This window comes from Mustela nivalis (assembly GCF_964662115.1).
Source record: "Mustela nivalis genome assembly, chromosome: 18".
NCBI classification, from domain to species: Eukaryota; Metazoa; Chordata; class Mammalia; order Carnivora; family Mustelidae; genus Mustela; species Mustela nivalis.
The window spans coordinates 16,840,688-16,861,819 of NC_139037.1; the positions used below are offsets into that span (position 1 = coordinate 16,840,688).

At 48.3% G+C, this 21,132-nt stretch overlaps 1 protein-coding gene across 4 annotated transcripts in view; it reads right to left on the minus strand.

Annotated features, from left to right (window-relative positions):
- The window catches only part of CDH3 (cadherin 3), a 107,857-nt gene that overhangs the window by 7,971 nt on the left and 78,754 nt on the right, over positions 1–21,132 (minus strand). For all 4 annotated transcript variants that reach the window (XM_082711692.1, XM_082711690.1, XM_082711689.1 and 1 more), the window contains 10 exons: positions 12,486–12,571; positions 10,745–10,870; positions 10,387–10,542; positions 10,159–10,303; positions 9,161–9,336; positions 8,374–8,502; positions 7,172–7,357; positions 4,383–4,624; positions 3,858–4,003; positions 2,891–3,115 (listed from right to left, as the gene is read on the minus strand). In XM_082711692.1, the coding sequence (XP_082567818.1) occupies positions 2,891–3,115; positions 3,858–4,003; positions 4,383–4,624; positions 7,172–7,357; positions 8,374–8,502; positions 9,161–9,336; positions 10,159–10,303; positions 10,387–10,542; positions 10,745–10,870; positions 12,486–12,571 (1,617 nt within the window). The remainder of the gene's footprint in view (positions 1–2,890; positions 3,116–3,857; positions 4,004–4,382; positions 4,625–7,171; positions 7,358–8,373; positions 8,503–9,160; positions 9,337–10,158; positions 10,304–10,386; positions 10,543–10,744; positions 10,871–12,485; positions 12,572–21,132) is intronic.

Below are 21,132 nucleotides of genomic sequence, written 5' to 3' on the forward strand. Positions count from 1 at the left end.
TGATGTGCAACCCACTGCACTATACAGGCGCCCTGAGAGCATCAGTTATTAATAAATGCGAACGCACATGGCTGGTGATGTAACAGACATCAGTGAGCAGGTCGGAGAGGCTGCCAGGCTGCACTGTCACAGCATCAGTGATGCACACGAGGTTTGGGGGTGCTGGTGGCAAGGCTGCAGTGGGCACAGGGCTAACCTGCCTTCCAAGGCCCAGGGCGGGTGGCAGGTTAACCTCAAAGCAGAAGCCAAGCCAAGTGTCCGTGGGGGTCACAAGGGGTCCCACTCTGGGGGGGCTGTGTGGCGGTCTAAGAATGGGGAAGAGGGCTATGTTTGTGGGTGAGAAATACAGGGTCAGGGGCTTCTCTGAAGAAAGGCTTTAGTTTATTACACTGGGATCGTGACCTGAGCTGAAGGCAGACGCTTAACAACTGAGTCAACCAGGCGTCCTGGACCTTCAGTTTGGACTTGTTTCTCATGGAAGGAGCCATTAGCCAGGGTAGCATGACTTCTCCTCATGCAGGGTCCTCACCGTTACATGCTAGCAGTGTCCCCAGTCACTGGGGCAACCAAAACCCACCTCATGATGCAAGCCCCCCCACCCTCAGGCTTGCTGGCCTATTTCAACACTGACCTCAGGCCACGTTTTGTTCAAAGGTTTTGCATACTTGCTGGGCTCCTCTTAGTAAGAAAGCCTGAAGGGAGGGTGCCTGGGTGGCTCAGTGGGTTAAAGCCTCTGCCTTCAGCTCAGGTCATGATCTCAGGGTCCTGGGATTGAGCCCCACACCGGGCTTTCTGCTCAGTGGGGAGCCTGCTACCCCCACCCCTGCCTGCCTCTCTGCCTACGTGTGATCACTGTGTGTCAAATAAATAAATAAATAAATCTTTAAAAAAAAAAAAAAAAGGCCTGAAGGGAGACTCTGCCCTGTTCCCATGCAGCAATGGCAGGTGGACAGGGAGCTCTGCGGGCTGAATGTCCGGTCCACAAGTCGAGGCCAAGGTCGGGTATTTCACCGGATCCCTACCATCAGCCTCCGCCCACGAGGAGGGTGAATTTTGCAAGGGATGAGGGCGGTGCTGGTGACTAAGCGGACACCCATGGGGTGAGGCTCTCCTCTCATCTCCACCGCGGCTTTGGGAGAAGGTACCTCTAGCCTCATTTTACCACCGCAGGAATTGAAGCTTAGGGAGGCTAAGTAACCAGACTGAGGTCACGCGTGGGTAAGGTTTGGATTAATTCCCCTGACAACAAGGACATGGTCAGGGAGAAAAAAAACTAAACTAAAAACCCAGAACCAGGGTCACGTGGATGGCTCAGTCAGTAAAGCATCTGACTTCGGCTCCGGTTATGATCCTGGGATGGAGCCCCACACTGGGCTCCCCTGCTCCGAGGGGAGTCTGCTTGATCCTAACCCCCAGCCCTCCCCTTGTTCTCTCAGTCAAATAAAATATTGGAAGGAAGGAAGGAAAGAAAGGGGGGAAAGAGAGAGAGAAAGAAAGAAAACCAAAAACCCCAGAACCAGGTATCAGTACTATCACCGGGTGACGGTACCCTTGGACGTCGGCCACATGCTCACACCTCAGCGAGCCAGACCTGTGATTGCTGCCTGGGAAGAATGCTGGTGAAGGTGCTCGCTCACTTCTACGGAGCACGGAGTACCAGACAAGAGGCCTCTGGTGAAATCACTTACTTCATCTTCACGATAACTGGATGGAAGTTGTTACAATTATTGGCACCATTCTATAGATAGGGTTTACTGAGGAACAGGGAGGTTCGGTAACTTGTCCATAATCACAAAACTAATAAATGGCGGGAAAATGGCTTCTAGGCCACAAGGGAGTGACAGGAGACCAGCTTGGGTTCCTCAAAGGAAAGGTGCCAGGCATACCTACCCAGGTGACAGAAATCATAAAATTGAGACAATGTGGGTATCTGGGCTCAGCAAGAACAGACACTGCGCACTGGGTTCCTTCGGGGCAGAGCCCGTGTGCACTGGTTCCCTATTTCCTCCTGGTGGAGGGAGGGGTCCAAGAGGAAGGGGAGACATGTTAAACCAAAGTGAACAGTGTCTCTCCAGGGGCCTCACTGGCTTTTGGGGCTGGATCTTTCTCACACACCAAGTCCTCACTCACTTGATGCCACTTGACCCCTCCCAGGCCAGTGACAACTGGAAAGCCATGAAAGACTGAGACGTTCTGGAGGGAACGAGAAAAAGAAACGACAGGGAGGTGGACGGGAGCAGGTGCAGCTTCAGCTTCTGGTCCACACTCACACGCTCTGTGCCCTTGGGCACGCTACTTAACCTCTAGAAGCCTCACTATCATCAGTAACTCCAGATAAAAGTACTGCCCACAGAAGGTGGTAGAAACATTATGTAAGGAACGAAAAGATACCTTGCGTATTGTCAGGGGTCAATAAATGATAAGTGACAGAACATCAGTGGTAATACACAGTGCCTAGATTCAAATTGTGGCATCATTTTCTAGCCAGAATGCCTCTGGCAAGATACTTAACCTTCTAGAAGCCTTGGTTTCCTCATCTGTAAAATGGGCACACACTGATGTATATATGTGGGTTGCCGTGAGGGCTGAGCAACCTCATCTATGAAGCGTCTGTAGTGCTCTCTAGCACACAGCAGGCATGCTCCGGCCATGTGGGCTATCATCACTGCAGGAGTCCTGGCTCTTTCATCATGTGCGACTGAGAAAGTCAAACCCTCTCTCCCCCTGCCTCAGTTTTTCCAACTGTACTGGGAAGTGGTTGGACTAGAATATTCTTAAAGGCTTACACTAAGTCAATTAAGCAGCATTTGGTTGATGTTCTTAACTCAGGGGAATGTATGCGGGGTTCTGGTATGGGGCACATGCCCACCTACCGTCAGCACTCACTCACCTTTCTCGTTGACCTCTGCTGTCCAGTAGATGTCCGAGTCATGTGTGAGCTGGGCCTGGAAAGGGGAGGTGTGGGGGGACAGGTCCTTGTCTGTGATGTTCAGCACTTGGGCCACCGGGCTTTGGTTGCAGATGGTGATGTGACGGGGCTCGGGGATGGGGCCGTGGTCGTTGATGTCCATCAGAGTTAGCAGGAGGGTCCCAGTGCCAGTGGTGGGAGGGTTCCCTGTTCATAATTACACACAGGAGCCCTTTCAACATCTGCCCTTGGTTGGGGTGACAGATGAATGTTAAGCTCTCTGATCTACCCAATCAGTCTCAGGATGTCCCCACTAATAGCCCAGCTGTAACTTTCACGTCCCTCCACGTCCTGCCCTAGTCTCATCATAGATCAAACCAGTGAAGGCAAATCCAGGACAATCATGGCATCATTCTCAGCAGATTTTCCTAACTGATCACAGCAGCTAGAGCCTCTACTCATCTGTCCCAAGGGGAAACCTACTGGCCACCTCAGGGCTGACGCCATGTTTGCTGATGAGCTCTGGGGCCAGGTCCCTTCACAGTCCTGCCGTGACTTCTCACCTGCTTCTCACTTGTTTCATCATGTCAAGCAAAGACATCAAATCACGCCACAACCCCCAGCTCTGTCACAGTGTGACATCACTCATCAATCACGCCACTTTCCAGGCAGCCCCTTCTAATCAAATCACAAGGGGTAACGGACAGGCCGACCCGGATGTCAGTGAACCACACACTTGGGATGAAAGAAATCCTTCTCCTAATACGTGGGTCTTAGGGAAACCCATAGCCAGTTCTAGTCTTTAAAAGTCTCCTCTGCAGGTCCCCCGTGGCCCTCCAGATCGGTTTGTTGGTAGACCCCCTGACCCCCTACTCGGTCCGGGGAGGGGATGTGCTATGCCGTGAGATTCAAAGGCACCCAAGCGGACGGGCTGGGAGGAAGCTCTCACCGTCGTCTGTGGCCAAGACCAGAACTTCATAGACATTGTTCTTCACAAACTGTTCATCCTCACGGTCTAAGACCCCTGTGGCGGTGACCTGCCCACTGTCTGGGTCCATTGCTAGCCACCCTGCTGGCTCTCTCAGGATGTGGTAGCTGGAATGGAAAAGGTGGGAAGAGTCATACCCAGTACACTTAGAATTCTGGTTGTCATTCCAACTGGCAGACGCTGTCGTGGGACTTGGGGCTCCCAAGCATGATCACATGAAAAATGCATCTCCCCGCCAAATGGGAGCCCAAGCAGCAGGCAGACATCCCAGCAGGGACACATGATAGAGAGTGGCTATACCTGCCCCCTGGATCTCTGCTCAGAGTCCTCAGCCTTGGGGAGGATAGGAAGGGAAGTCACTGTGCAGGGGTGATGGTCAAATATGTAGCAATCTTGACGGTAATCGGAACAAGCGCTGACCACAGCAAACAGCCCCTCTGATGCTACTAGTGCTTCTGGATGCTTCCAAGCCCGCCTCCTGGTTACCTGATCTTCTGATCCCCCTGGTCAGGATCCTGTGCTGTGTAGGTGCACACAGGCTCCCCGACAGAGATGCCCTCCTGGACCTCAATGACTTTGGAGGGTGGGACAAACACAGGTGCCTCATTCACATCGTCCACGTGGACCACTACGGTGGCTGTGGAGGTTGGGAGCTTCACCACAAAGGGAGCCTCGTTGGTCACTTCAACGTACAGGACATGCTGGTTTTTGGCCTCGAAGTCTAAGCCCTGCGGGAGAAGAGGAAGGAGGATCTGAGCTGCCAAAGTCTGAGGAGGACCCATGCAGTGCTGTGATGTCAGAAAGAAAGGGCCTGTGGCCAGGGGCTGGAAGCTCCCAGCATCCACAGTACTGTCCTTCCCGGGACGCCTGGGTGGTGCAGTCGGTTAAGCATCTGACTCTTGGTTTTGGCTCCAGATGTGATCTCAGGGTTGTGAAATCCAGCCCCATGGAGAGGCCAGCATTGAGCTCCATGCTCGGTGCTGGGTCTGCTGGAGTTTCTCTCTCTCCCTCTGCCCCTCCCCTGCCTCTCTCTCTAAAACAAATATATCTTTAAAAAAGAAATGCTGTCTTTTCCATAAAGCCTTTCTTGAACTTTTTTTTTTTTTTTTGAGTTGGGGGAGAGGGAGAGGGACAGAGAGAATCTTAAGTAGGCTCCACGCCCCGGTGCCGAGCCTGAGTGGGACTCGATCTCACAACCCTGAGGTCATGACCTGAGCTGAAATCAAGAGTTGGGACACTTAACCATCTGAGCCACCCCAGTGCCCCATCCTCCCGACCTTTCTGAGTGGCTGGTAGGGCCTTTCAGACTACCCCTAGACCTGTAAGCCCTAGAACTGGCTCCCAAGAGGGTGGCGCAGGGCATGCAGTAGAAACCTGCGGAGGCCTTTCTGGTTGTCATAATGATGGGGATGCTCTTGGCATTGATAGGCTGGGGTAGGGACAGAGAACTGTCCCACAGGCCATGTGACTTGCCAGTAGCCCCTTGGACGTTCATGTATTCATGGGTGTGAAAACTCTTGTTTACTATTTGTCTTACATATAAACTAAGTTTTTGGTGTTGTTTTAAAACAATATATACTTTTTCAGGAATGCAACTTCTTTTTTTTTCTTTTCTTTTTTAGACTTTATTTATTTGACAGACAGATATCACAAGTAGGCAGAAAGGCAGGCAGAGAGAGCAGGGGAAACAGGCTCCCTGCTGATTCCGGGCTTGATCCCAGGACTCTGAGATCATGACCTGAGCTGAAGGCAGAGGCCCAACCCTGTGAGCCACCCAGGTGCCCCCGACTATCTCTTCTTGCAACAAAAACTTTGCAATGCCCTCATTATGAATTTCATTAATAATGTAACTTTTATAACTTACACAATTCTAGAAAAATAGAATACCCTGTGAAATAAAGGAGAATTTTATAGGAAAATTACTGATAATAAGATATTTCTATATGTAAGCTTTGGGATACATACTAGAAAACATAATGAAGTAGTCAGTTACTTGCATCTCTGTGGAATCGTCCAAATGAGGTGGAAACTGCATGTCACTAAGGCGGCTCATGCGTACCACAGGTGTACCAATGTCTTCACCGAACAGCAAATACATAACTTTTAGGAAAGGCCTGGACAAACCAAACTACAAGCTCCCCTCAGAAGTTGCATTCCTGGGGCACCTGGGTGGCTCAGTGGGTTTAAGCCTCTGTCTTCGGCTCAGGTCATGATCTCAGGCTCCTGGGATCGAGCCCCGCATCAGGCTCTCTGCTCAGCAGGGAGCCTGCTTCCTCCCCTCTCTCTCTCTGCCTACTTGTGATCTGTCAAATAAATAAAATCTTTAAAGAAAAAAAAAAAAGGAGATGGTCGCTAAAATAAAACCCTGCTTCTCTAAGTCACTTTTTTTTTTTTTTTAAGATTTTATTATTTGAGAGAGAGACCACCAGCACAAGCAGGGAGACCAGTAGCTCCCCATGAGCTGGGAGCCTGATACAAGGTTTGATCCCAGGACTCTGGGATCATGACCTGAGCGGAAGGCAGTCGCTTAACCGACTGAGCCACCCAGCCACCCCAGGCTATTCTTCATAAAAAAAAAAACAAGAGGTTAAAGAAATCAAAAAAATGATTAGGCCCATCTTCTTCTTCTTCTTCTTCTTCTTTTTTTTTTAAAGATTTTATTTATTTATTTGATAGAGATCAAAAGTAGGCAGAGAGGCAGGCAGAGAGAGAGGAAGGGAAGCAGGCTCCCCACTGAGCAGAGAGCCCGATGCGGGGCTTTATCCCAGCACCCTGGGATCATGACCTGAGTTGAAGGCAGAGGCTTTAACCCACTGAGCCACCCAGGCGCCCCTAGGCCCATGTTCTCAAAGTATCAATTTTATTCAAAGACTTTTTGAGAGGCAAGCATATCTCTAACTACTAAGTAACTTAAAACATTTTACTATGCAAAAACGTAGATACATATTATGGATTCAATGCAAAACTAGCAAGAATTCCAATAAAACAGAGACCCTCTGTGTGAGAAGACTAACTGCGGGCAGCCTCTGGGTGCCTGGATCTGGAAGGAGGGGCTCTACTCATCTGCCTCCATCAGAGCAGTGACTCTCACCTGTATCATGGATGGAGTCCCTCGGTAAGATAAACTTGGAACAAACTCATTCCTCAACATGACAAGGATGGCAAAGTGACAGAAGGCACAGGCCTGCTGCACTCCCTGGTGAACATTCCAAAGTAGGTGTCCCACGGCAGGTGGTACACTGACTGTCCCTTGTCTAACACCCGAATGGACTCACCTTTTTGGTCGTCAGGATGCCCTGGTTGCTCTCGGGGTGGGTGGTGATGGCAAAATGGCCCCCGTCGTCGCCGTCTAGGATGCGGTAGGTGGCGCGCCATGCCGGCGAGCTAGGGGCATCCAGGTCAGTCACCGTCAGCCTCTGCACCTCCTGGCCCACCGCGTTCTCAGGTACTCGGGCCTCGTACTGTCGGCGCGGGAAGCACAGCACCATCAGAGCAGAGACTGACCGCCCACCCCGAGACTGTTCCCCTCTTCGCCAGCTGTGGATCCTCCGGGCAACTCACCTTCCTGGGACCACCCACCCCACACCCCACGGTTTCAGGACCCACACAGATGCAGCATGTCCTCACAGCCGCTGGGAGAGGCCACAGGGACCTGTTTTTCCTACATCTGAGGGCAAAATACTCCCGCAAGCTCGCTGGGTCTGGATGCCCTGAACCCTGCCTTGTGTGGCGTCCACCTAGCTGAGATCAGAAAGGTATGAAGACGGTGGCAAGGAGGACTAGGGGCCTGATGGCTCTATGGCCCGGATCAGGAACGTTTCTGGAAGTTCTGGGAGAGGTGGCAAACACTGGGAGCTCAGCTGCTTGCAGCAAATTTTGACTCAAGCCTAAATCATGTTTAGGAGCCAGTTATCTCTGCTCCCCCACAAGAGTTATCTAATGACGGAAGGGGGTAAGTTGATTGGCACGGAGTCCTCTGTCACCGGAGCTGTGCAGAGCATTCTCGGGGGAAGGTGGGCACGTACAGCTGTGAGGCCAATTCTAAGTGCTCATACTGATGAACACTTTTCTTTCTTTCTGCCAATTCTTCTTCCTTTCAGTAAACTCCACCCCCAACGAGGGGCCTGAGCTCATGACTCGGAGATCAAGGGTCAGTCACATGCTCCAATGACTGAGCCAGCCAGGTGCCCCTCAACACGGCTTTTCATATCGAGCACTTCTGTTCCGGGAACAGCGTTATCAACTGTTCAGAGATTATTCCTTTCAACACGGAGAATGAGGCAAGGAATATCATTCTCTTCATTTCACAGATTAGGAAATGGGGCGCAAAGACGTTAGGCAGTTTGTCTCTGGTCATACACCCTAGTAAGCGGTGGGGCAGGACTAGAAGCAAAGCGAGCTCGTTCCAGAATTTCATTAGAAAGAAAAACCTGAGCCCTTCATCATCTGCGGAGGGAAGGACTGACCAGGCGCTCACCTTCTGAGGCTCAAACACGGGAGCGTTGTCATTGGCATCAAGGATTTCGATTATGGCCACTGCAGTGGTGGTAGACCCATCCCCGTCCATGTCTGTCGCCTGAATGGTCAGTGTGTACTCGGGGACTCTCTGGAGAGGAAATGAGTTCAGGTCAAGGGGCGCCTCATCCTGGGCTCCCAGAAATACAGCCCTGCGTGCATGTGGAGGGTAAGGGAATCTCTCCCCATCTCCCATTGTTCTCTTGAATCCCCGCCCCACAGCTCACCCACCTTAGGGAAGAACGGAGGTAAAGGGTGGAGAAATGCAGACCCACCCGGTTCTCCTGGGCCAGCCGGCAGTGCAGTCTGGGGACTGCCCCCGACCCTGGGCTGATGCACAATGGGAGCTTTGAGTGGGAATTTGGGCAAAGGTATTAATTAGGAAACAGTAGGCGACTCTAGCATTCATTGAGCTAATTCTACTTTGTAGCACACAAGGGACAAATTTGGGCAATGTGCATGCTAAGTGAGCCATTCCAAGAGGAAATGAGAAAACCTACAGAAAATATCAAACGCCTGCATTTTACTGCTGCCTCCTCAACCTTAACGAGATCATTTGGCACCATGCCGCTGGCTTCAGAGAGCTGTGGGACATCGACACGAGAACACAGCAGCAGCCATCCCAGCTGACTTGGATTCTCACCGCTCTGCCTTAGGCTGTGGGGCATGGACAGGGGCTTCCTGCTCTCGTGTTAGGCCCCAGCCTGAGCAAGGCTGGAGGGATAGCACTTTCTCTAGGAGCTACTCACCTCCCGGTCCAGGCCACTGGAGATGACGCTGATGGTGCCCGTGCTCCGGTGGACAGTGAACATGAGGTCATGCGGATCCTTTGGCTCTTGGCTATGGATAGAGTAAGCAACCACCCCATTGTACGTGTTGATAGCATCGTCCTCATCTGTGGCTGTCACCTGCATCACAGAAGTGCCTAGAGGAGAGAAGGCACGAGTGAGCATCCTTCCCCCCTGCTCTAGTCCCAGCCTTGCCCACTTCTGGAATTCTGAGAGGCTCCATTCTGTTCATTGACTTGGACCCATCTTCCACTTTGTGGCAGATTGCTAGGTGGGGTCTGTTTTCCATTCTCTGCTCCTTTCTTAGAAACGAAAACCTCAATCATGTTAAGCTGAGCACAGGCCTGCCTGGAACAAAGACCATCTATTTCCTAAGAATGAGGCTCTGAGATTAAGAACTTGCCCAGGGTCATGGGTGAAGAGGCAAATCAAGATTCAAATCAAGATCTTTGTAGCTCCAAAGCTAGTGGTTCCCAAACCTGACTGATCATCTGAATCTTCTGGGAAATTTTTAAATATACAGATTCCAGGCTATACTCTAGGAGCACTCTTATTCAGGGTTCTTGGGATAGAATGAGAAAAATCTGAAATTTTTTTAAAGATTTTACATATTTGACAGAGTGAGAGACAGTGAGAGAGGGAACACAAGCAGGGGGGAGCAGGAGAGGGAGAAGCAGGCTTCCTGCTGAGCAGGGAGACCAATGTGTGGCTCGATCCCAGGACCCTGGGATCACGCCCTGAGGTGAAGGCAGACGCTTAACGACTGGAGCACCCGGCGCCTGGAGATTTTTAAGATGATCCCAGGTGATAGAATGCACACCTGAGAAAATCAGGTAAGGAGGGTTCTTACAGGCTTTAGGTGCCTGGTCTGACCTCCAGATGGTTCCAGAAGTTGACCCAAGGCTAGGTCTGGGCCCAGCAGACCTCCCCAGCTATCTGCCACTCCCCAGTTCTCTTACCAGGTAATACCCCTTCCAAGACACTCCCTCTGAAAACATCCTGGGTGAACTTGGGCTTGTGGTCGTTCTGGTCTGTGACAATGATGGAAATGTTCATGGGGTCTTCCACTGAGGCACCATTCTCCGATACAGCGTGACCAAAGAGCTGTGGGTGCACAGGTATAGGGTCAGCCTGGCCCCACCGACCCACGGGGTCCTGCTTCTTGTCGGATGCTACAGGTTACTTGCCTCATACTTTGCAATTTTCTCCCGGTCCAGTGGTTTATTCAACAACAACCAGCCTGTTTCCTTCTCTATGGCGAAGATACCCTCGGGGGGACTGTCTGCTCCAGGCCCTGTGATGCTGTAGAATATCTTGGTACCTCTGTCCTTATTAGATTTGAGCTGGAAGCAAAAGAAATTGGCAGCTGACAAAGTATCAACTATCTCAGGATGGCAACAAAGGTGAGGAGGGCTGGAGAGGCACTGCCGTATCAGAAGCCAATCCTGTTACCAAGGCTTTCAGGAGCAAGAAACCCCACTGGCAGGCCTTTGGGTGAGGGTCCCTGCAGCCACCCAAGACTCTAGGAAGAAGGCACAGTCATACCTGATTCAGCCTCTGAGGGAAAGGGCCCTTGCCATTCTCAGCGACAGATATTGGTGGAACCACCCATTCTCTCTTGTGTCTTCGCAGGACGCGGCTGGATGGGGAGATCTTCGGTGCTTTCCGGTCCTGCAAGGAGAGGAGACTCCGTAACACAAACAGCGCACAGCTGGAAGACACCCGACATCCTCGCACTTTGAGGGGTTATTAAGGGTGAGGAAAGAGACCTAAAGGGGTTTACTGCGAAAGACAAATTGAAAATAATCCTAAGCGTTCATTTGGAGAGAACCAACTGAACACACATTATAATACTTCCATCTAGTGGAACTGCTCTACAGCTCTAAAAATGAGGAACGAGGAAGTCTATGTGCTGACATGAAAGATCTCTGTTATATGCTGTTAACTGAAAAAGAACAAGGTATATTAAACTGTAATTTGGTTTTGTATTTTATTTAACAACGTCATATGGTTAATACGTATCGTCTTCTGTGTGAAAGGGTAGGAAAATAAGACCGTGTATTCATAGTGGCTCACATATAAACAAAGTCTGGGGGCAGACACAAAAGAAACTAACGACAGGGTTATCTGTGAGAAGGGGACAGGCAGTATACTGATCTATTTTTAAGTGAAGAAAGAAGGCACAGACATGTGAACAGCATGCTGGCTTTTGCATAAAAGAGAGGACGAAAAAAGTTCTGTGTATTGGGACGCCTGGGTGGCTCAGTTGGTTGAGCAGCTGCCTTTGGCTCAGGTCATGATCCCAGAGTCCTGGGATCGAGTCCCGCATCGGGCTCCTTGCTCAGCAGGGACCCTGCTTCTCCCTCTGCCTCTGCCTGCCACTGTGTCTGCCTGTGCTCGCTCTCTCTGTCAAATAAATAAATATATAAAATCTTAAAAAAAAAAAAAAAGTCTGTGTATCTATCTGTCTATATATATATAAAAAATATATAACATATGTTTAATATAAATAAATATATAATATATAAAGAAATTTCAGAAGGAAAAAACTGGTAACAGCGGTTATCTGTGTCTTGGACAGGGCATTAGGTAGATGCACAGAAACAAAGGGAGGTTATTCATTGTGTAACTTTTTATTATTATTATTATTATTATTTTAAAAGACTGAGAATTAATTATTATTATTATTATTATTTTCTGAAGATTTTATTTATTTGACAGACAGAGATCACAAGTAGGCAGAGAGAGAGGAGGAAGCAGACACAAGCCTCAATCCCAGGAACCTGGGATCATGACCTGAGCTGAAGGCAGAGCCTTTAACCCACTGAGCCACCCAGGTGCCCCAACTTTTTATTATTTTTTAATTTTTTGAACCATGTGGATATATTAGGTCTTTAAAAAATTAAAAGAGAAATGTGGCCGAGTGCCTCGGGTTTGTCTTCCCAGAGGCTTATGGGATCGACATCCCTTCCCCCCGGGGGTTTAGCCAGATGATATGAGAAGGAAGGAAAGGGAGGTGGAAAGGGAATCCCTGGGGCGAAGGGCCCTGGGGCGAAGGGCCCTGGGCCGTCGCTCACAGGGCAGATCTCTGCCCCGCTGGCTTGACTCTCTAGCGCCCCTAGTGGGAGGTTGTAAACTGTGGGCAACCAAGGGCCAGGACGGCCTTTTCTGAAAGGGCAACATGGTTCATAATGGCCTCAGCAACCTCAAACTCCTGGCTAGCAGCAAGCTGGGCATGCACAGAGAACAGCTTTCTCCTGTGTTGCAAGTCTACGTGGTGTTTTACCTGAACTGTTCTATCATTCTGCCCGGTGAAATCACCATCAGTGCCAGGCAGGGCTGACTCTTCCCCAGGGCAGTCCACGCAAATCACTGTGGGGAAGAAAGAGAGTATTAGGAAAGAGGGGGCTTCTGGAAGCTATCCCAGCGGAAGCAACACCTGACAATAGTCCTCTGACTGTATCAAGGGCTGATCCAAGCCAGAAGGAGACTGGCTTTTGTCTCCATTGTGATCAATTATGAATTCCAGATGGGGCTTCCAACTTTGGTCTCGAGAGGGACAATGACTTTGTGGTTTGTGAACCGAGGCCCTTTCTTTCCTCATGACACCTGAAGAATCAAGATCATAGGCATTCAGCCCATCAGCCCCAGACCACCTCATGAGACACAAGGTAAACCCAAGGTCATAGCTGGAGGCAGGAGGTTTTCAGCATTTTGGAAGACCACGAGTCTACCTACATGCAATACACATCCTGCTACCACACAGATGGTTCTGGACAACCTCTAGCTATTCCAGTTTATCACATTCACCATGTTTTAGTTTATCATGCTCCCTGTAAATCCCCTCAGCTTGGCCACCATTTAAATAAGCACTCGGAGGTGCTAACTACCATTCACCAAGCCAGAGTCTGGATCCATTTCATCCGGACAACTACCTTAACCACCAAGGTAAGTATTAGTTTTTTTTTTAAAGATAAGAAAACTGAGGTTCAGAAGCCACATCGGCCTGACTCTAACATATTCGCTAGAGAGTGTTCCCTGATTCTGGCCCAGATACCAATGTGTCCTTTCACTAGGCTGCAGCATGACAAGGCCCACAGGGACAGTCACAGAAATGTCGGCGTGAGGCCTCCCAACCGTCCTTTTTATGAAAAATTGTCCTTAAGTCTCAGATGATGATGATTGCTTTATTTTCTCCCCCTCCTTTCCTCCTCTACAATGATGATTGTTTAAAAAAAATCCTTTCTTGCGGCACCTGGCTCGCTCAGTTGGCAGAGGCTACAACTCCTGATCTCAGGGTTGTGAGTTCGAGCCCCATGTTGGGTGCAGAGATGAGTCTGAAAATAAGGAAGGATAACAGATTTTTTTTTCTTTCAGATTTCATTTTTAAGAAATCTCTACATTCAGCGTGGGGCTCAAACTCACAACCCTAAAACCAAGAGTCGCATGGTCTACCGACTGGCAGAGCCAGGTGTCCCAAGAGATGAGTTTTGTTTTTTTTTTTAAACTACAAAAGTAATGTGAACACGATGAAGTATTCAAACAGTATATGAGTATAATATTAAAAAGTAAAATTCTACTTTTTTTTAAGTAGGCTCCACGCCCAGAGGGGAGCCCAATGCAAGGCTTAAACTCATAATCCTGAGTCATGACCTGAGCCAAAACCAAGAGTTGGACAACTTAACCAACTGAGCCACCCAGGTGCCCCTAAAAAAACTAGAATTCTAAGCTATAAATATCCATAATATAAAAAGAGCTCCTAAAACCCAACATCAAAAAACAAATATCCAGGGACGCCTGGGTGGCTCAGTTGGTTAAGCAGCTGCCTTCGGCTCAGGTCATGATCCCAGCGTCCTGGGATCGAGTCCCACATCGGGCTCCTTGCTCCACGGGGAGTCTGCTTCTCCCTCTGACTCTGCCTTCCACTCTGTCTGCCTGTGCTCGCTCTCCCTCTGAAAAATAAATAAATAAAATCTTTAAAAAAAAAATATATCCAAAGAAGATACAAAAATGGCCAATAAGCCTATGAAAAGATGCTCAGAATCATTAGTTATTAGGAAAATGCAAGCATAAAGCTCAACGTGATACTACCCCACACCCACTAGGAAAATGATTTTAAAGTATTTTTTATAAAAGATTTTATTTATTTATTTGACAGAGAGATCACAAGTAGGCAGACAGGCAGGCAGAGAGAGAGAAGGGGAAAGCAGGCTCCCCGCTGAGCAGAGAGCTTGATGTGGGGTTCGATCCCAGGACCTTGAGACCATGACCTGAGCCAAAGACAGAGGCTTTAACCCACTGAGCCACCGAGGTGCCCCAAAACTATTTTGGCAGGAGTGGGGAATAACAAGTGCTGGCAAGAAAAGAAGAAACTGGAACCTTGTGGCACTGGCAATGGAAAATGGGCAGCTTCCCTGTGAAATAGTCTGGTGCTCCTCAAAACGTAAACACAGCCAGCCGCAGGACCCCACAGCTCTCTTTCCAGGTGCACACCCCAAAGAACGGAAAGCAGGAACACACGCAGGTACCTGTATGACAGTTTCCACAGTATCTTTTTTCACAGTAGTTGAGAGGAGCGAACCACCCAAGTGTTCACCGAGAGATGAACGGATCAACAAACTGGTATATCCACGCAGCAGAATACGATTCAGTTTTCAAAAGTAACACAATTCTGACACGGGCTATAATATGGACGACCCTTGCAAACGTCATGGTACGTGAAATAAGCCAGTCAGAAAAGGACAAACGCTGCAGGATCCCGTGTATATGAGGTACCAAGAACAGCGGAGAGAGAGGAGACTAGAGGATCCCGGGGCTGAAGACGGGGCAGATGCGGAGTTACTGTCCAATGGGGACAGAGTTACTGTTCAGGATGACTAAAAAGTTCTGGAGATGGATTACGATGCTGGTTGCAAAACACTGTGAGTGTGCTTGTGTGCCACAGAATTATTTACTCTAAGATGGATAAAACGGTCAGCTTTATGTTATGTGTATTTTACTTCAATAAGAAAAAACAGCAGAAGTCTGATGTGGGCGTGTAAAACGGAACAGTCATTTTGGAAAACTGTTGGGTAGTATTTACCACAGCTAAATATGCACATTCCCCAAGACCTAGCAATTCCACTTCGTGGTAGAGACCCAGCCAACACACACACTCACCCGAAGGCACGTGTTACAATGTTCACAGCAGCACTGCTTCTAACAGTGAAAAGCTGGAAACAGCCCAAAGGTTCATTGAGGCAGAATGGATAGGAACACCATGGTATATCCACATAATGAAATTAATCAGCCACAAGGACAGATGATGACTGGGATGAATCTCACACACCTACAGCTGAATGAGAGAGGCCCAGTGCAGGGTGCCTGGGTGGCTCAGTAGGTTAAGCCTCTGCCCTCAGCTCAGGTCATGATCTCATCAGGGTCCTGGGATCGAGTCCTGCATCAGACTCTCTGCTCAGTAGGGAGCCTGCTTCCACCCCACCCCCACCGCCCTCTGCCTACTTGTGATCTCTGTTTGTCAAATAAATAAATAAAATCTTTAAAAGAGAGAGAGAGGGGGGTGAGGTGAACCATGAGAGACTATGGACTCTGAAAACAACCTGAGGGTTTTGAAGGGGCTGGGGGTGGGAGGTTGGGGGAACCAGGTGGTGGGTATTAGGGAGAGCATGTATTGCATGGAGCACTGGGTGTGGTGCAAAAACAATGCATACTGTTACGCTGAAAAGAAATTTAAAAAAAGAGAGAGAGAGGGAGAGAGAGATGGGGGGGCCTGGTGTGAGAGAGGACCGCGTTGACATGAGGTTCAAGAACAGGCACAACAAACCTAAGTGAATGAAGTTAAGACACAGGTCATCCTTCCAGAAAGGGGGCAGTGAACAGAAGGAGGAAGAAGGGAGGCTTAAAGGCATACAGAGCGCCTTCAGCTCCACAGAACTCAGTGCCAGCTCGCTAGGAGCCAATAGCTCACAGAGAGCAGCAGAATCTGGTGGGGGAAAGCTGGAATGTGCCTGTGACAAGGAGAAGATACTTTAGACCCCAGGTCCCCACTGAAGAGTGGTGGCCTGTAACATGCTTGGCCAGGAGGAGCGGAAGGAGGGATCTAGGCCAGAATCAGCTCCAGAGGGTCCTGGAGGCAGCAAGACTCCCAGGGTGACCCTGCCCTTCACATCCTGCACACAGCTGTAGAGACCCATCTTCTGAGGATTCTGGCTTTGCCCGAGGCTACAAGGACCAGAAATGCTATATCACAAAGGTTAAATCACCTTAATATAGGCAATGGTTAGATAATCTATGGAACGCTTACTCCACAGATTATTCATGCAAGTATGCAGAATTATAGTTATAGCAGAGTTTTTAAGTTAACTAGGGAAGTTCTTATGCTATGAAGTGAAAGACAGTGAGCAGACTGTAGAAAGGAATATATGCAACAATGCACATTTCAAAAGACTAGAAGGAAATGAAAATTTCCAATAAGTGCAGTTACCAGCAACTTCTTTTTTAAATTTTTCTGTCAGGGGGCGCCCGGGTGGCTCAGTGAGTTAAAGCCTCTGCCTTTGGCTCAGGTCATGATCCCAGGGTCCTGGGTTCAAGTCCCCCATCGGGCTCTCTGCTCATCAGAGAGCCTGCTTCCCCCTCTTTCTCTGCCTGCCTCCCTGCCTACTTGTGATCTCTCTGTCAAATAAATAAATAAATATTTCCCCCAAAGCCCTTACTTGGAAACATCAATATACTGATAGGGAAACTGAACCAACTTATTAGGAATTCAGGTTCTCTCCTTTGGAAGATGGAAATTAGACTTCACAGAGCCATCTTTTCTTTTCTTTTTTTTTTTTTTTTTTTTAAGATTTTATTTATTTATTTGACACACAGAGAGAGATCACAAGTAGGCAGAGAGGCAGGCAGAGAGAGAGGGGGAAGCAGGCTCCCTGCTGAGCAGAGAGCCCAGTACGGAGCTGGGCTCTGAGATCATGACCTAAGCTGAAGGCAGAGGCTTAACCCACTGAGCTCTGAGATCATGACCTAAGCTGAAGGCAGAGGCTTAACCCACTGAGCCACCCAGGCACCCGCCATAGAGCCATCTTGAATATCAAATAAGATAAATCCCGCACCACAAATTTGTGAACCCCAGAAGCTTACACAGACTCTTAAAACACACCAGTAAACAGATTCAGAGATGAAGATACCCCAAGGTCACACAGCTAATGAGCGAAAGTGGAGACAGAACCCAGGGTGCTCAGATTCTAAAGCCAGGTTCCTCAATACAGCTGCTGATTCAAGAGCTACTTAAATACCTCCTAAGTCCCCAAACACTCTTCTAGAAACTAGGGATGCATCAGGGAACAAGTGTCTATCCTCATGTACCTTTAAATTTGTATGGGGTACTGCCTCCTCTCCAAAATCACTTTTCTACTGAACTATGCAACGAGGCACTGATTGTAATAGCAAAATCCCAGACAATGCCAATGTCCATCAGTAAGAGATGAACCCTGTATTACAACACTGTCTATACAAGAGAACCCTACGCAGCTGCAGCTACACACACGCACACACACACACACACACCCTACAGATGATGAGGAAGCGCCTAGTTATTGATAAGGAAAGATTTCTAAGACATACCATTAATTTAAACAAGAGACAAAGATCAATATAGTCTATGTTAACATGCTAACATTTGTTTTTTTTTTTTTATTGTAATTTGAAAAATACCTCCAGGAGGTGACCCAAAAAACTAGGCTTATAAGTAGAAAAACCAGCAGACAGGGGAAAAAAAATGAAATTTTGTTTTGTTTTGTTTTTATTGAATATCCTTCTAAATTCTAACCCGCTTGAATGCATTAGCTATTCAAATACTGTTAAAAAAAAATTAACAAGTCCCAGGGCACCTGGGAGTTGTGGTCAGTTAAATGTCTGGCTCTTGGTTTCAGCTCATGTCGTGATCTCAGGGTTGCGAGAATGAGCCCCACGCGGGGGTCTCCACTCAGCATGATGTCAGCTTTAGGGTCTCTTTTCCTCTTCCTCTGCCCCTCCCACTAGTGTTCTCTAAAATAATAAATAAATATTTTTAAAAATCAACAATAAATAAATATTAAAAAAAAAAATCAACAGTCCTGCCTCCCATTCTCAAAACAGCCTTCTTCCTAAGGGAAGGTCTTCAGGTAGCAGGGGTTGGGTGGGGCCAGATAAGTCCGTTAGTTGTTTCCTTTAACAAGAAGACTAGGAGTTCTCCAATCCTTTCCTGTCAGGTTATAGAGCTAGAGGCTAATGGATTGACCCCCCTCCCCGATCAGAAGCATTAATCCCCCAAACTCTAAAAGCTGCCAGGAACACAGAAAACCTCTCCTTGTTTTCTACAAAAGCTGCCTCACCCTGTCAAATGCACAGGACATTTCAGTGTCCTGTTGCTGGCACATTTCCATTATCATACGGTTCCACATACTTGTAGTTGGCTGCCTATCCGTCTATTATTAGAGACGACAGTGCCAACAATCAAGGAGAAGTCAGTAGTCCTGCCCTCCAAGTGTACGTGCCTGTACTCTGGCTGCGTATTCCAGCTGCATCAGAGGGCCCTGCCCCCTCAGCTCTAACCTGTGTTCAGCTGGATACAGGAAACAACCTGAGGCCATGAGTCATGCAGGCAGGAACAGGCTTTCTTTAACCCACTCTGCCTGAGACACCCGGCTTAGTGCTTTCCTATCCAATTCCTTAGAAAATAACCTGCAAGGTGAATATTACTGCCTCCATCTGACAACCCAGAAAACAAGAGGCTGCCTGGAACTGAAGTGCCTCGGAAAGCAGCTTCAGAGAGGGAAGGCAAGTACATGAGGCCCCATTAAATAGGAAGCAGTAGGACCAGATTTCAAATCCTAAAGGCAAGTCAATGATGAAGAGTATGGGATTTAAAGTCTAAAAGACCTGGGCTCAAATCTATATTGTGTGAGCATATGGAAGCCGTTTCCTCATCTGAAAATGGAATTATTATGACTTAAATCCTAAGATTATTTGGAGGATTAAATAAGATAAAGCTTGCACACACTGAGCATGAGGTCTAGCTCACAGCAAGCCCTCAGTGAAAGGCACCTCTAGCCTACTCACAACTAATTGAGGTTTCTGATTCTAACCCTGGTCCTCTCCCTACAGCAAAGAGAAACCATCTCTCCAAGTGGGCAAGGGGTTAGCCACAGCTAAATGCTTTACCTGAGGGATGAAGCACCAAAGCCAGAAGGAGATACACAGGACCACAGAGCCTAAAAGGGAGCTGGCTCAGTCTGCACTAGGAGAGCACTGTTTTATAGGGGATGCCGCACGGTTTACCGGGGAGGCAGAGGACAGCCCCCTCACGGACCAGCTAAACTGTGCAGGAAAACTTGCTGAGGCACCTGTAGGAACACGAGCAGCTTCTTCTGCAAGCCAGGAGTCACGGAGAGGCTACAACATGGTAAGCCCTGGGGCAGATCGTGACAACCTCCTCCTAGATGTTTCCTGGCACCCCTGGGCTGGACTACTGGTTTCAAAATAAACTTGATCTGCAACCAGGTCTCATCATCACTCATCCTCTTCTACCCCACCTTCCAACAGCTAGTGAAGTCAGCTCATTTCCATTCCTGACTGTAGCCTAGCTCCACAAGGTCACACATCTTGGCCAAGTCATGGCGGCATGAATGGGCTTGTGTCAAACTTTTTCTGGGGCAAGTTGGTGAGCACTGGTGAGCACATGGGGCAACAGTTCAGATCTTAAGACTGGAAAAGACACCTACACGTAGTTCTTCCACACCCGCCTGGGATCTTAAAGCCATTTAACTAACTGCCTCAGACTCAAGAGATCCTGAACCACAAAGCCAAGGAACCTGATGGAGAGTTAGGGATTTCTATAATATAAATTGATGGCTTTCGGCACTGAGCCTTAGTACACAATTCCTAGAATATTTGGGGGGAAGGGAGTTAGTAAATTGAGACTGCTTCTAGAGAAATAATAATCAGAGCTCTGTGTATCTGCATTACATAAAAAGACATCCAGTAGAAGTGGGAGTCCCTGGCCTGTGCTCAAAGCTCCTCTCTCTAAAGACCATGCAGCCAAGCCTGACCTCAGATCCGGAGCTGGCACCATGATAAAAGTTGGGTGAGAAGAGTCAAGTCCCCAGCTGTTGAAAAAAAGAAAGCTTCTTAAGCAGACGCATAAGAACTGATGGATACTGCACTGAGAACTCATTCCAGTCCTGCCCTTAAGTTTGGAATTGCTTAGACACCTCCCAACTGCCAAGGAAACACCCTTGAAGGGCAGGAGATTGTCTTCTCAGCCACGACATGGAGGTACTACACAGTCTCAATGTCCAACTTTACTGGATGTTCTGACAAAATAAAGCCGCCATCTCTCTGGGAATAAAATGTCCTTCAAGTGATCAGTCTTGGCCAGTTCCTCTGTTGATCTTTGGGCATTTAAACTAGAAGGGAAGCGGGGTGCCTGGGTGGCTCAGTCACTAAGCATCTACCTTTGGCTCAAATCATGATCCCAGGGTCCTGGGATCAGTACTACATGGGGCTCCCTGCTCAGCAGGGAGCCTGCTTCTTCCTCTCCCACTCCCCCTGCTTGTGTTCCCTCTCTTGCTGTCTCTCTCTATAAAATAAATAAATAAGATCTTTTAAAACAAACAAACAAACAAACTAGAAGGGAAGAATATTATCAGTTTTAAAAGTATTGTGGCCAAAAGGTAGCTTGTGGGGGATGCAAGAGAGACAAACAAGTCTCATTCTGGCTTGGCTTAGGGATACATCTAGCTCATGAAGCAAACAAACATGTGCTTATAACTACTATCACTTTCTGTTAATGGGCTGGGATAACAAGTTGCTTGGGTAAGTAATACAAAACTGCCTTAAAAGAAGATTCTGGCATTTTCCCAAGTAAAGCTACATATAGAAAAATAGTTCACTAAAAA